The 14985-nt window shown below is 54.5% G+C and overlaps 1 protein-coding gene and 1 long non-coding RNA gene across 7 annotated transcripts in view; one reads left to right on the top strand and one right to left on the bottom strand.

Moving 5' to 3' along the window:
* The window catches only part of LOC146763806 (uncharacterized), a 28958-nt gene extending 22771 nt beyond the window's left edge, over window positions 1–6187 (top strand). Inside the window, exon 3 of the long non-coding RNA XR_014951157.1 lies at window positions 4434–6187. This is a non-coding gene — a long non-coding RNA (uncharacterized LOC146763806). The remainder of the gene's footprint in view (window positions 1–4433) is intronic.
* The window catches only part of TLN1 (talin 1), a 35423-nt gene that overhangs the window by 1305 nt on the left and 19133 nt on the right, over window positions 1–14985 (bottom strand). For all 6 annotated transcript variants that reach the window (XM_085566344.1, XM_021554728.3, XM_085566347.1 and 3 more), the window contains 32 exons: window positions 14764–14892; window positions 14562–14664; window positions 14281–14489; window positions 14064–14183; window positions 13706–13903; window positions 13236–13375; window positions 13039–13132; window positions 12796–12885; window positions 12502–12624; window positions 11842–11985; window positions 11351–11512; window positions 11123–11263; window positions 10707–10888; window positions 10220–10352; window positions 9998–10099; window positions 9720–9890; window positions 9406–9555; window positions 9174–9275; window positions 8951–9070; window positions 8532–8678; window positions 7629–7795; window positions 7204–7387; window positions 6827–6952; window positions 6419–6535; window positions 6154–6339; window positions 5948–6055; window positions 2929–3034; window positions 2661–2785; window positions 2238–2363; window positions 2042–2104; window positions 1657–1839; window positions 866–991 (listed from right to left, as the gene is read on the bottom strand). In XM_085566344.1, coding sequence (XP_085422470.1) covers window positions 866–991; window positions 1657–1839; window positions 2042–2104; window positions 2238–2363; window positions 2661–2785; window positions 2929–3034; window positions 5948–6055; window positions 6154–6339; window positions 6419–6535; window positions 6827–6952; window positions 7204–7387; window positions 7629–7795; window positions 8532–8678; window positions 8951–9070; window positions 9174–9275; window positions 9406–9555; window positions 9720–9890; window positions 9998–10099; window positions 10220–10352; window positions 10707–10888; window positions 11123–11263; window positions 11351–11512; window positions 11842–11985; window positions 12502–12624; window positions 12796–12885; window positions 13039–13132; window positions 13236–13375; window positions 13706–13903; window positions 14064–14183; window positions 14281–14489; window positions 14562–14664; window positions 14764–14892 — 4377 coding nt within the window. The remainder of the gene's footprint in view (window positions 1–865; window positions 992–1656; window positions 1840–2041; window positions 2105–2237; window positions 2364–2660; window positions 2786–2928; window positions 3035–5947; window positions 6056–6153; window positions 6340–6418; window positions 6536–6826; window positions 6953–7203; window positions 7388–7628; window positions 7796–8531; window positions 8679–8950; window positions 9071–9173; window positions 9276–9405; window positions 9556–9719; window positions 9891–9997; window positions 10100–10219; window positions 10353–10706; window positions 10889–11122; window positions 11264–11350; window positions 11513–11841; window positions 11986–12501; window positions 12625–12795; window positions 12886–13038; window positions 13133–13235; window positions 13376–13705; window positions 13904–14063; window positions 14184–14280; window positions 14490–14561; window positions 14665–14763; window positions 14893–14985) is intronic.

Below are 14985 nucleotides of genomic sequence, written 5' to 3'. Positions count from 1 at the left end.
CCCCAGAGCCGTGTTCTCTGGCTGCTGCTTCCCTCCCATCACAGCCACTGCCTCACTGGCTATGAGGACTGTTTGTCCCTGGGGTGGGAGCATAGCACTCTGGATATAAAGCAGAACAGCACAGCTTCTGGGCTAAGCCCTATATGCTGTGTAGAGGGTCTCAGCACTGGGACTGTGACACCCCATACTAGGTAGATCTCGCCCTCTATCCAGTGCTCTGCTCTTTCCTTGTGCCACAAAGGATACTGTGGGCTCTGCACCAAGGAAAAGCCAGGGCTTTACACTCCTCGGAGCATGCACCATCACCCCCTGCTACTTGTAGTGGGATAAGGTGAGGCCTCATTGTTTAACTGGTGCTCAGTGGTGTGGCAGCAGCTCTCTGGCTACAGAGTCAAACACAACTTTCCCAGGCATTGTTCTGGGAAAAGTCTGCAAGATCAGAGAAAAGAATGAGAAACAGTTCTTAACTTGCTGTGTCTGTTGTTGTGAACATGTGTAATTTCTTAGGGAGATTTGTTCCAAATGTTGGTTTTTTAATTGGCCACTGGTGATGGTGTTTGGGCTAAAGGACCAATCAAGTGAACTAAGGTATAAAAGTATGGGTTTCTTATTAAGGATACATTGATCAGCCTTCTGTAAAACGTGGAGTCTATGCCAATATTACCCAGCCAGGGTAATAAACTTGTTAACCAGGTAAAACCCGTTACAATGATACAATGGGATGGGTGAACTCACAGGATTTCTGTGGGGCTCTCTCAAGACATGACCTGTGCTGGTGAGTGGTAGGACATGCTTCTGAGACTGGCACACACAGGTTGTAGTGCCACCTAGAGCTGCTCCTGCCCTGAGCAGCCTCACTCCTCACCTGTGCAATTCCTCCAACCATCTTCTCCTTCACCACCACCGTTTCATCATGGTCCTGGAAGGCAGCTGCCTTCTGTGCTGCCTTCACCAGATTGTCTGATGCCCTCTTCACGGCATTTCCAGCGGCCTGCAGCAGGGCAGAGGAGAGCATCAGTGTGAGTCACAGCCCTAGGTTATGACTGCTGCTCAGGGGTGTGAAGTAACTCCTGCCCCAGGCTGGGCAGCAGGCAGGACCAGCAGCCAGGAGTGCTGGGAGCTGCAGGCAGGGATTCCTTTACATGGCTCACTGCCTTGTCACCCGCTCATGACCATTTCAGGCGCTTCTGTTCCCAGCCAGGCTCTGGCTCCTCTGAGCAGCGGGCCAGGGACTGGGAGGCAGCCCTACTGCCTCTCCCCAGCCCTTAGCCCCAGTGCTGAGACCCCATGTTAACCCCCCAACACATGGGCATTAACCTCTTGTGTGCCATAGCCTCTGAGGATTAACGGTGCTACAGAACATGCCCCCTCAACATTAACCTCTTGAATTCCAGTGAGGAAGTGAACCCATTTCAGGTATTCCTGTGCCAGGTTGCTGTTCCTGAATGCTGTCAGGCTGAGCAGCCCAGCAGCACTTACATGCCTGGCACACAGCTAGCAGTGAAATCCAAGCAACCTGGAGCCTGTGTTCCAATGAACTTCCCACTGATGGCATACAAGCAGGGACCATGAGCCAGAGAAAGCATCCACATGCCCTCATGCCACTCCCAACCACCCTTCAAACAACAGGGGCTGAAGAGGCAGCCTAGGACTTACCTGGAGCCGCTTCATGGCCTCCGAGTCATGGTCAGCCTTCACCTTGCAGGCCACCAGGAGCTGGGCTGTGGAAGCAGCCACCTGCTTGGCGGAGGAGATAAGCTTCTCCTCACTGGCATGGCCCTGCACCGCGGCATTGGCAGCTTCGCACAGGTTGTTTGTGGCAGCAGCCACCATGCGTGCCTGTGGCAAGAGAGGCTGTCAGGGGAGGTACAGGAGCCCTGACTGGTTCCAGGGAGGTTGTGGGGCATGGGATGGAAAGAACCAGCTTTCACAGCATGTGGGAGAGGGAGGACAAGCAAAAGGGCAGAGCATCCTCATGTTTGCAGCAGGAGTCAAGAGGAAAGTTTCCCCCTCAACCCCTCGGCATGACCTTGATACTCACAGCTGAAATGAGACCCTGGGACCACTGTCCATCATCCACTGCGTTGGCTGGGATGGCACCCACCTATGAAGAAGGAGGGAAGGAGCAAGGGTCACCACTCTGCACACCTCTTGTCACAGGCATGAGGGTTGCTAGCAGCCCCAGAAGAAGGGAGAACCCTTCTCTACATTTTCTTCTTCCCCTCTTATGGCCTTACTTTTCCTTGGGCCACTAATTCCCGCTGGGCTGCTGAGGCTGCCTTCACCAGGGCACTTGTGGCTGCAGCAATGGATTTGGCAGCTTCCAGGATCTGCTCCTCAAAGTTCAGGCTCTCATCTGCTTGCTGTGGGCAAAAGCAGAGTGTGAGTCCTAAGCAGGAGTGCTGGGAAAGACGGAGCAGAACAGGAGAATGGCTGCAGGGGGCTGAAGGCAAACATATAAAGCTGGATTAAGGGCTATGGGGTGCAGTGGGGCATGGGCTACCCAAGGAAAGTCCAGCTGCGGATGTGGGAAGTAGCAGGAGTACAGGAAGAGGGATCAGTTGTCAGATGGGCCTTGAAATGTGGCTAAAGCACAGGCAGGAGAGCTCCAACCCACCCCAAGCTGAGCACGAAGGTCAGATAAGGCTCAGCACTGCTACCTTGGGCTTGGCTCTTGGTTTCAGCTGCTCCAGCTTCTTGGCTGCAGCCTCAATGGCAGCTGCTGCCCCCAGCAGCTCATTCTCAGCGATGACAGTGGGGTCTTCTGGGTCAACCCACTCCGTCCCTAGGAACACCAGGAGAAGCAAGGCAGGTTACACCTCCATGCAGTCTCATTTCTGAGTTTCCCTGCCTCCTCCAGCAGCTGCTGAACCCTCCACCCTAATCCCAGCCCTTGGTCATGCCCCTCTGAGCAGGATCTTTCTTTACCTTTCATGGCCTCAGCTGCTTGGATGAGCTCAGTGACAGAGCTGGCCACACGCTTGGAGTAGCCTGCCAGCTGCTGCTTCAGCTCGTGGGTTGGCTTCTGCAGGATCTGGGGGGAAGGAGCAGATGTAAGCACCTGGAAAAACTTCATAGGTCTGTTTGGGGTGCACTCCCCAGGGAAGTATGGTGGGATCCCTCAGCCCCCTCCCACATGTGTATACATCAGACACTGTCTGAGATGCTTTCTCAAGTGGGTTTGGCTAGAATGAGTTTCCCCAGGTCTTTGTGCACCAGGATAGAATGAGCTTCCCCAGGGCCCTCCTGCATCCACAGCTTCTGGGACATCTTACAGACACAAGACCCTCAGCACAAGCCTTTCTGAACTCCGCAGCTGTCCACACCAAGATCTCTCCCCTGCAAAGCATTTGAAGCTACAGAAGCATATCCCTTCACTATCCCCATTTTGGAAGTTTGTTTGCAAACACAAGCTGGGCAAATGGGGATACACTGGAGTGGCATCCCAGCAAAGGAGGGCTAGCCCCATCAGGATGAGGTGGCAGGCAGTGCCCTAAGGGTCCTCCCCTGGGCTGAAGAGACACATGCACACACCACAGCACACATGTGCACGCACACAGGGTCTGTATGCACAAGCAGAGCTCACTGCTGGCCCAACTTGCACTGACAGGCAGCAGCTGCCCATCAGCTAGAGCAGGGGTGAGTACATAAACACAAACACAAGGACACCAGGGTCCCTGTGGACACACACAAGTCCCACCCCAGCACTGGGCTGGGCACACAAAACACGCCATGAGCAAGGCTCATGCTGAGGTTAGAGACCAGCAGGCACCCCAGTGTTGCCTTACTCACCGGCTGGCAGAGAGGAAGAAGAAGAGAGAAAAGAAAGCAGTGAATGCCTCAGCCAGGAGGAGGGGAGATAGGGGAGGGTAGGGGAAGGTGGGTGCTTTTCCTGAGGGGTGAAGGGCAGCCAAGATGAGAAGCGGGAACAAAGGATCAGAGATCCTGGGTGGGGAGCTGTGCTGTCATCATTAGCTCTTACTTCAGCCTTGCAGGGCCAGGCAAGACAGGGCACCTGGATGAGGCTCCCACAGCCAGAGGAGCCACCTACACTCAGCGTAGCCATGGATCCACTCTCCTCCTCGTACCCTTTACACCTTATTTCTCCCCACCCTGAATTGCTTCACTGCAGTTTTCAGCCACAGAATCTCTCTGCTTTTGGAGGGAGAGACCTATTGTTACCAAATACCAAGTCCCCATGGAGGTTCAAATTCCTACCCTTCCCCAGTGAAATATGCAGGCTTTCCCACTCTGCCGGAAGCCATGTTTTCCAGCTTGAGACAAATAACCCTTATTCTTGAACCCTAACCATACTTGTTCATGCTCTGCAGAAGGCACTGGTTCCCTTGGGGACAAAGGGTACAGCAATGACCTTGCTGCTGCTGGGGAATGAGGCAGCACCCCATCTGCCATCTCCCCTCCCATTCCCCTAGATCCTTCCTGCTTGTGGTTTCCCAGGAACCTGCTGTTCTTTGATAAACAGGACCCTTGAGCTTCACTCCTGCCTTCGCAAACCAGAGTGCTGTGGAGACTGAGGTGAGTCATGGCTTTTTCCTGGCCTTGTGTTGGGTCATCCCAGCAGAGTCACCAGAGCAGTGTGAGGCTCAGAGTACTCAAGCTGATGGCTGGTTTGCCCTCATGAGCACATCCAGTCTAAATGCCTTATTATTAAGCTTGCTGTCTGCTCTGACAATGTATTTAAAACTGCTAAATGATCTCTGTCTGCAGCTGAAGGCACCCCAGAGGCTACGAGCTTACTAAGAGGCACCTCCAGTGAACATTTTTAAGGATGTTCCAATGTATGATAGTCAAAACATTGCACGGCAGCAGGATGGTAACACCCAAAATACAGGGGAATGGCGTGTTCCTGTAAGTAGGCTGACCTCAGGCACTGCCACACTAAGTCATTAGCCTAATCATCTGTTAACAACAGATCAGCCAGAGAATTTCTACTCAGCACTCCAGCCTTGGCTGCCATGATTCATGTGTGCCTGAAGCATCTTCCAAGCAGACATTTGATCTAGATGGAGAGGATGGAAAACTCACTGCTCTCTTTGGAAGTGTACCCCAGTGGTTACCTCCCTTGAATAAAACCACCCTTTGACTTCTCCTCTACTCAGCTTTGATTCCTAGCTGTCAATTCCTGCCCACCTCCCCCTGTTGCTGCCAATGCTGGTTACCCTCTGCCTAAGGGGGCTTTCCCTGCAGGAAACCAGTTTGGGCTCCACCACTTTGTATCTAGTGACCTCAGACAGCAGACTCTCACTAAACAGCTTAGTGCAACCTTGACACAGAGCTGAATCACTGTCAGTCTGTCCTGTTTGAGAGATACCACAGCACCATGGATTGAGTGTGCACATCCCCACAGTGCCCCTGATTCCACTTCTGTGGTCTTGCCAAGAATCCAAACTGTTGGAAGGACTTCACTGGATCTTTCCTACCATGCTAGAGGCTTAATTTGCTTCTTGTAAACTAATGTTGCAGCTTAAGTCCTTGAGAGGACTCAGTCAGAGGGAGACTGGATCAAAAGGCTGCAGTGGGCTTGCAGTCATTATCTTTGCTGTGGCAGGCACTGTCCATCTCCCACACATAGTGCTGTGGGCATGACACTTTGTTTTCCCACTGCCTGCACTTTTACTGGAAGCTGTATTTTTACAAGATTATGCTACCATGTTATTGATTTCCAGCCTCCATCTGTTTGCACTCAGTTAATATCCATCTGTTGTTAGCAAAATACCTTTCTTAGAGCCTGTTGAGCTCTCTGACATCTGCTTCCATGGCAGGGGCATGGACACAATGCTGTGCCAGCACAGGCAGCACTGTGGGCTGTGCAAAGAGCTCAGTGGGAAGAGGTGAAGAGCCCAGAGGACCTTGGAAATCTGGGGAACACCCAGGCAATCCACGGTCAGCCTCTGCCCACCCTGGGAACCAGAGTGGGGACACTCACCACCAGCACATGCTCCAGCAGCTCCAGATAGCCATCAGCACACTCCTTGCCAAAGCGCAGCGCCCGTTGCCGCACGTCCCCACTCACCTCCGGGTGGTAAGCTGCTTCCTGCAATCAAGACACAGGGAAAGCCCTATTCACATCCAGCACCATCTCACTCCACCCACAAATCCATGCTAGAGATCCACACCCACTGTCCGCCCCACCTTGCAGGAGCGCAGCATGTCTGCGATGGCCCGGCGGCTCAGATTGGCTGTGGCAATGACATCCTCCTGCCGGCACGAGTTGCCAGCAGCCACCGCTTTGGCTGTGGCCATCGTGATGCCTTTCGTCATGCGGATGAAGTCCTCCGGGGTGGAGACCTTGGCAGGAGGCACCGGGGAGGAGAAGACCTGTGAGACGAGAGACAGCGGTGAGGCGTGGGGTGGCAGGCGAGCAGCGCAGCAGCCACAGCACTGCAGCCATACTCACTGCCAGTTCCTGGCGAATGTGCTCGATCGTGGCCTCCAGTGCCCGTGTCCCCTTCGTGGCCTCATCCTCAACAGCCTTCACTGTCTTCAGCAAGGAAGTAACATTTGTCACCATCACCTGTGGAAGGAGAAAGAGAGCTAGATGAATTCCCACACAAGCTCTGGCCTGTTGCCAGCACCTCTCTTTCCCCTGTGGATTGATCCAAAACTGCCCCATCCCCATACTCCATTCAAACTGCCTCAACTGCTCCTCTGCAAGCTGTGTTCCACCTTTTATGTGTCCCTTCCTAACCTTTTGTCCTGTCTGCACCCCAGTTGTGTTCCTGTGCTCACACAGGCAGAAAAAGACCCTTCTCTTTCTCCAGTCCCACTGCCTCCTCCCCCTCTTCCCATCACAACCAGCACAGACCTTGGCAGAGTTCTTCAGCTGGTAGACAGCAGGGTCATCTCCAGCTTTGCCAGCAGCTGCTTTGGTGGCACCGATCAGATCCCCAAGCGCCTTGGCCACATCCTTCACAGCATTGATCAGGACCACCTGGGGACAGCAAGATCAGGGGAATGTCTGAACTAAAGTCTCACTTAGGCTGGGGGTGGTGTGGCCCAGCAGTGAGATTTGGGCACCACAGGGCACAAAGGGAGTCCAGCTCAGCCAGCACCAGCCACAGCCCAGCTCCCTCTCTCCCCAACTCTTGGGATCCAGCCTGATCACCACATGACATCTGCATCCCTCAAACCCTCCAAACAAGCGATCAGCAGCCTCCACTCAGCCCACACACCCATTCACACCTGGGTTTCTGGGTCTTCAGATCCCAGGCTGGCAGCACCCAGCTTCACCACCTCTGCCAGGCGGGTGATGGTGGACACAGAGGACTGGGCAGCCTGGGCTAGCTTCTCCTGGCTTGCTGTGGCGTTCTGCACCAACACCTTGGTGTCCTCCACCAGTGCCTTGGCTGTCTTCAAGATGCCCTCCCTGGAGACAAAATATGTATCAGGGAGGACACAGCTCTCTACTGCACACATGGTTCTTGGGATACAGAGACACTGTGGATCCTGGTTTTCTCATGTGCAAGCTGTAGTTTTGGGAAATTGAGCCAGCACGATCTGAGCTTGAAGCACTCCTTGGGGCTGGTCCACAGCTCAGAAGGCCCACAGGACAGAACTTGACACCCCTGTCTCTGGCTGAGCACAGGCTGGATAGGGTGTCTGGGTACCTGTGGTCAGCAAAGGTCTCAGAGTTCTCCCGGTTGAGGGTTCCTGCTGTAGCAAACATGATGGTGGTGTCAAGGTCAGCAATGATGCCGGAGACAGCGCTAGCTGCTGTGATGCAGGCTTGTGTCCCACGGTTCCCAGCTTGAAGAGCTGCCAGCACATGAGACACCTGTGGGGTACAAGTAAAGTGAATAGGGGGGCAAAGCAGGTTCAGGGAACTCTCACTGCACACACCTCCAACACCCCCAAGGGTGGAGCTGCTTCCTACCAAGGAGAGGAACTAGGAATATTTTGGTCTGCACAATCCTTCTTAGCTTCCAGCTATTTATTTTTGCCTTGCACCTATCATGTTTGGTGGCCTAAGAGATGCTGGACTCAGTTTTCAAATTAGTAAGATTTGCAGATGCCAGGCACAACTTACAAGTGTTTACTGTTTTGTGCTTTTACTTACAAGCACTGCTGCTCTACCCATATCAATGAGACTTTTAAAGCCATATTTTTTCATCTGTTCTTCAGAAGTGTGCTCTTTAGATTGACTTGATGGCCAGGATGCCAACAAAAGGTGGAGACTGATCACTAAGTGTGAGCTGCAAGCACTGCTGCAGATGCTTTGCCCAACTCTGCAAGAACAGATCTGGAGAGCCCTGGCCTATCAGTGGTGTGTAGGTCGGTTTTCCCAGGCAGGCTGCAGCACCTGGGCATCACACTCATCCACCAGATGCTGTTATAGTGTCTGCAGAGGGGGATCCATCTTCCATCCCATCAGCTGGGCAGGGAGAGTGTGGCCAAGAGAGCCAACAGATTCCAACAGGACCAGGAAACCACCCTTGGGAGTGGTGGCTCCAAGGGCACATGGCTGAATCCAGTATCCCTCCCACCTCACCATTGACCTCTCGACCACCTACCTTCTCAGAAACCTTGCGTGCAGTCTCTATCAGCTCCTTCTTGGTGTAGGCATCGCTGGGGCTGCACTGCAGGGCTCCAGCCTTGGTGACCAGGGCAGCACAGCCATGACCCAGCTCCTGCACCCGGCGCTTGATGTGGGAGCCGATCTGCAGAGGAATGTGCGTGTGACAGAGTCAGCAGGGAACTAAGCCCTGCATCTGTGATACCCAGCTCCTCTTTCCCAATCCTCCCACTCAGGAGAAGGAAAAAGGAAACACAGCTTTGCTCCTTGTTTCTATGTCATGTTTCAAGGGAGGTGTGAAAGTTGCCTGCCCCCAGCTCCAATGGGAGGTTCAGGTGTCCCTGTCCTCTGTTCTCACGCCCCAACAGCCCCCTGCTCTGCCCCACAGCACACTCAGCACTTCCCCCAGGCTCGCACCTCCTCATTCTCAGCAGTGAGGGCAGCTGGCTTGGCCTCTTGTGCCAGCTGCCCATAGTCATGGGTGAGTTGGTTGGCCAGTATGCCCAGCTCATCTGGGTTGGCAGTGGATTTGGTGACCTGTTGAGGGAAGAAGAGCAGGAGTTGGACAGGGCAAGGAGGGCAGCAGCCTGACTCAGTGGCAGGCAGTGCATTCTACAGTGACAGTCTTGTTTGCACCCACCATTTCCTGCACAGTCACTGCAATAGCCTTGGCTGTCTTCACCATTGTGGTCTGGTAATCCACAAAGGTACCTTCTGGCTCACCCATGGGCCCCTCGTCCAGCTGCAAGAGACCATCAGGAGATTCTGGCTCCAGCTCTGACCCACAAAGTCTTTAGCTTGTAGGGTTTGACCCTGACTCTTCCCCTCTCCCACATCCAGCCCTGTCCAGGTCCTCTCCTTGCTTTCCTCACCTGGTTGATGGCTTGGGTGATGGAGTCCACCATGCCCCCCACGACACCTGCAGCACTGGCTGCCTCATTCAGGGTGGTGGTCAGGTCCTCCACTGCTTCCTTCATCATTTGCACAGCCTCTTCCAGAGCCTCCTGAGTGTGGGCAGCTTGCTGCAAAAAGAAGCCAGAGTGAGGGAAGACAGGAGGTGGCTCCCCTCCCAGCATGGATGCTGCACACTGACCCTGGGTTTTCCATGTCTGGCACATGTGTGTGCACCATGCAGCACCGACATGCAAAGGAGGACATGCCACTGACACATGCCCCTCTCGCTCACCTTGGGGTTCCCACCAGCCTCCTTGGCTGTGTACAGCATCTGCAAGGCAGATTCAGCCAGTGTTTTGGTCTGGTCCAGGAGGTTCATCTGCTGCTGGTGGTTGGGTGTTTTGGAGGCAGCACCGACAGCTGCCATAATGAGTGGCTCGAAATACTGAGCCATCTGGGACACCTAGGGAAGAGCAGTGTCAGCACCAGCAGCTTCCAGCCCCAGCTGCATTGTACATCTCCTCCCCAGGCACCAAGTGCCACATCCCCATTACCCTGTGCCCTCATTACCTTGTGCCCCAGCTGCGAGGCCTCGGCCCGTGCCGCAGCAGCCACGGGCTCGATCAGGTTGCTGATCTCCTGGACAGCTGTGATCATCTGATTGTGCAATGCCTGTGCAAAGAGAGGGTGTTGCATGAGGCTGCAGCAGGGCTAGGGTCCCTTCATGTTGCTGAGAGCCCAGGGAAGGATGCCCAGTCCCTTAGGCTTGCCCACAGCATGTCCCTGACCCACCTCCTGAGAGATATCTTGTCGGGGGGCCAGCTGCTGGCTGATGGCAGCAAGAGATGCCTGGTCCACCTCCCGTAGGCATCTGTTCAGGACCTCAATGGCCTCATCACACTCCCGCTGTCCTGGAGCTTTGTCCCTGAGTGACAGATTAATCAGCCAAGCACTGGCAGCTGCTACACCACGCCTTCACCCTCAGCCTTGGCTGGTGCCAGTGAGGGGCAAGACCCCTCTCCCAGGCTTTGGGGCAACCCAGTGTGATAGAACCTGGGCACATCAGTGTGTGTTCCCATCAACCCTTGTGAGAATTGGAGGAGCAGCTTCCAGAGAGGATAAAAGGGAGAGTGTCTTCCATCCCCATCCCATCCCTTGCCTGCTTGCACCAGCTGTGTCCAAGGTGATGATGAGCCAAAGCATCCCCAGAAATGCTTGCTCAGGGCAGCAGTATGTGCCAGCAGGGTCAGAGCCACAGCCACAGAAGGACTCTGCTCACCTCATGTTGGTGATCAGCTTCTTGATGGAGTCTGAGACTGTGCGCGAGTGGCCAGCAAGCACTGACCACTGCGGTGGGTCCTTGGGATTGACAGCCAGAGAGCGGGCAGTCTGGATGAGGCCAGCAGAGCTCTCCAGCATGGTCTTGGCTGAAATGACAATGGGCTCCATAGCTCTGCGCCCCTGCACAGGAAGATAACAGGCTGGTGAGGTAAGGGAGTGTGCATGAGAAGTTGCTCCATCTCCCATGACCCTTACCCTGGAGCAACCCCTTGAAGCCCAAGGCTTGCTGCCACTTTCCCATCATACCCCCTCAGTGCAGGCCCCCCAGGCTCAGGGAAGGCACAGCTTCTCTCCACCCTAGAGCAGAGCCTGTCACAGCCAGGCTCCATCCTCCCTGTCCCAACAGCATCCCACCTCTGGGCTGATCTGAGCAGGAACGGTGGCGAACTCTGGGTTGGAAGCGAAGGCTGTCAGGTTATCCACAGCCTCTATGAGAGGGGCAGTGGCAGCACGGCACCGCTCCCGGTTCTCTTCGTTGAACTCACCATCCAGGGCCTGGTGTGGAGAGACCAGAGCAGTTACCCAACCCCCACCATACCCCAAATCCATCACCACCACACTGCCTCAGAAGGGACTCCACACCTTGATGGTCTTGACCAAGTTGGCAGTGCTGTTGGCCACCTCCTTGGCCGACTGGACGAATTGGCGCTTGGCCACAGGATTGGCAGTGCGAGAGGATGCCAGGCGGCATGTGTTGCACAGGGCAGAGGTGTGTTTTGCTACGATGGTGGCTGCTGACAGCACCTGCAGGGGGAAAGCAGAGTAAGGCAGGATTCACCTGCTATTCCTACAGCTCTTCCTTCCCACCCACCTTATGTAGGGCACCAGTGACCACAGGTATCCCTTTTGGGACCCAAGAAGGATCACAAAGATCCTACAATGCCCACAGAGCCCCCTATTTGGACTGTCACCATTGCACCAGAGCTGCCAGCTGGTTCCCAGTGCAGCTGATGGGGCCTAATGAGACACTAGCTATCATCTTGGCCAACTCTTGGGATGCGGCACTTCCAACTAGCTTTGTACTCCTTTTGATGCAATCAAATGCCTGTAATGGAACCCCACCCCACACTCACCTGGGACTGAGTACAGGCAGGGTCCACCAAGTTCTGGCAGGCCATCTGGATGGCTTGGTTAGCTCTAGCAAACTGAGTGGGATCCACCAAGCCCTGCTGTCCAGCCTGGCTGTTGGGGTCTGAGACTCCCACAAGATAGGCAGCCTAGGAACATGGGAGACATGGTGAGAGAGAACCTGCACACTACTGTGGTAGTAGCTCTCTGGCCACAGAGAGACACTTTTTTTTTCGTTCTGGGAAAAGGCTGTGCAAAGATCAGAAAAAAGAATGAGAAACAATTCTTAACTTGCTACACCTGTTGTTGTGAACATGTAAATTGTGTTATGGAGATTTGTTTACCAAAGGGTAGTTTCTTAATTAGCCAATGGTGTTTTAAGTAAAGGACCAATGAGGTCCACCTGTAGCAAACTAGGATATAAAAGATCAATGAGTTTCTTAATAAAGATATATTGATCACCCTTCTGTAATACATGGAGTCTTTGTAACTTATTACCTACCAGGGACCCCTTAAAATAATACACTGCAGGGAGGTTCATAGAGGGCATGGGCTGCTGAAAAGTCTGGCAGCATTTCCCACTGATTTGGAAGGGCAGGGATGGGGTGCTTACAACAACTATGCCCCTGGGGTAAAGCTCAAGCCTGTGACTAAATGTGTCTCACCTGGGCAGCTGCCTCTGTCAGCCCACAGAGAGCTTTGGAGGCGGCACTGATGGAGTCGCCAAACTCAGGCAGTTTGCTGTTCTTGGCATTCTGGGAGATGCCAGCAATGGACTCTCCCAGCACCTGCAGGACACACCACACATTGATTATGGAGACCACTTCTGACTCCCACAGTGTTCCCAGGGTCAGAGTTCACTGTGCTTCATTGGTAGGGGAAAAACCACCTTTCCCTTTATTCCCATATCCTTCCCAAGACCTTCCCTGTTCTTCCCCAAACCTCTATTCAGGACTTACCTTGGAGTTCTCCATGACACTGTCAAGGCAGTTGAAGTAGGACATGTCATTGACAGTCTGGGTGGGGTTCTCCAACAATTCCTTCACCGTCTGCAGGGACATATGTGTCACACCCAGAGAAAAGTTCTGCATCCTCCACTTTACCTCCTCTTCATTCCCTCCTGTTCCTTGCAGGGGGGTGCAGCTCCCCTCATACCCAATATCTCAACCCCTCCAGTGCCTTGTCAACATGCGGCTTCTTACCTCCAGCTCTCGCAGGGCATTGTCACATTCCTTCTGGCCTGGGGCCTGCTGGGTGCACATGGTGATCAGCTGGTTAATGCTATCAGTCACAGCCCTGCCAGGGACATAGAAGAAAGATCCACAGATCAATGCATGCCCCACCACCCAGCCCCACTACAATCTATGGCCAGCAGCTCTCAGGGAGCAGTTCCTCTTACCGTGCTGCTGCTGCCAGCTGATTCTTGAGGTTGGGGGCAGCAGGGTCAGCAGAGAGAGCTTTTGCAGCCAGCAGCAGCTTGCTGGAGGACATGGAAATGCTCTTCAAGTTCGACACCACCTGTGCTTGGTCCTCCTTATTCTGCAAGGAGGCAAGATGAGTTTTCTGCAGTATCTTTTAAAGTCCACACCCATCCTGGGTCTTCTCTGGGGATTCTCAAGCTGAGCTAGTTCCTTTCGTCCAACTTGTCCGCCAACAGCAAGGAAACACGAATTTTTGCTGAACTAGCCCAAACCACCTTCTCCCTGTTCCAGTGCTTTTGTACAGTTCCAGTTCCCATCTCCCTGGCTGCATTGGCCACAGCCACTCTAAGCACCACTGCCTGGCCACCCAGCCTTTGGCCAGCTACCTTCTCAGATATCCCAAATTTCTCCCTTCATTCAGGATACCCCAACAGGCATTTCCTCTCACCGGGGACTGGCTGGCCATCTCCACTCCTGCCTGCAGGAATTCATTGAAGTCATGTCCAAATTTGCCAGAGGACTTGGCCAGGTCTTGAGGGGTGCCACGTGATGCCTGAACCAGCTCATTGGCAGATTGATTGAGCCCTGCTGCTGCCTGGTTCAGCTGGCTCTGCGCCTCCTGGAAGCTCTTGGTGCTGGGAGGGAACTGGAAGGAAGGAGAGAGGTTAGGAGAGGCAGAGAGATGAGTGGAAATGGGGGATGAAGGTCTGGCACATGCTTGCAGATATGCAAGACGAAACCGATACAGTTGGACCAGCCCACATTGCCAGATTTTCCCCTTCCCCTCCTGCTCCAGCTTAGCTCACCGAATCTGACAGCAGCCTCTTGCTGGCCTCTCCCACCATGCGGATGGCAGCATCCACGTCCCGCTGCCCTGGCAGGCAGTTAACGCAGCGGTTCAGGGCTTGTGACACTGCCTTGGCCACCTACAGGGAAGCAAAGAGAGGTCACCACCTCCCAGCCAGCCCCACACCCTTCCCACAGCCATGGAAACAGGGCACACTGGGGTCCCCCTGTCCCCACCTGGGCCAGGCGCTGCTGGCTCTCTGGGTCACCAGGCTTGGCCACAGCTTTCCGGGCCTCCTCAATGAGGTTGTTGGCTTTGTCCATGACATCACTGGCACACTCCAGCATGGCACTCTGTGCCTGCGGGTCAGAGGTGTTGGCTGCCACACCACGGGCAGCCTGGCTGAGTGAGCGCAGGGCCTGGGCCACTTCCCGTGCAGCAATTCCTGAGGGGATGGAGAGGTCAATGCCTGTCAGCTCAGTGCCCCTTCCCCCAGCCCTGTTGTGGAGGCCAGTACCTGTGTAGTTCTCATTGCCCTGGGCCACCTCTCCCAAGAGGTGAGCAATGGCAGAGCTGACAGCTTTGGTGCTGTTCCCCAGGTCCTGGGCACACTTCTCCATCTGCAGGGGTGCCAAGTTGGGACATGCTGGTGAGCTGCACCTTTTGGCAACTCCACTGCCCCAGAGTCCACCCTGAGCCACCCTTCCCTGCACTCTCACCGTCTCTCCTGGAAGAGGCTTGAGCTTGCCATCACGGGCAGCTGCCTTGGCTTCCTGCAAGTCCCTCTCCAGGCTCTGCACCAGACCCAGTGCAGAGTCTATCTCCAAGGGTCCACATGCCTCCTGAGCCTGTGACAGAGCAGAAGGGAAGGCGAGCAGGTGACCACGGAGCTCATCTGGCTGTGGCAGTGACCAGAACCTGCCACTGGCTGTCCCCACCGT

This window comes from Lonchura striata, chromosome Z (assembly GCF_050655825.1).
Source record: "Lonchura striata isolate lonStrDom1 chromosome Z, ASM5065582v1, whole genome shotgun sequence".
In the NCBI taxonomy this organism is placed as follows: domain Eukaryota; kingdom Metazoa; phylum Chordata; class Aves; order Passeriformes; family Estrildidae; genus Lonchura; species Lonchura striata.
This window is presented reverse-complemented; position numbering and strand designations above follow the sequence as displayed.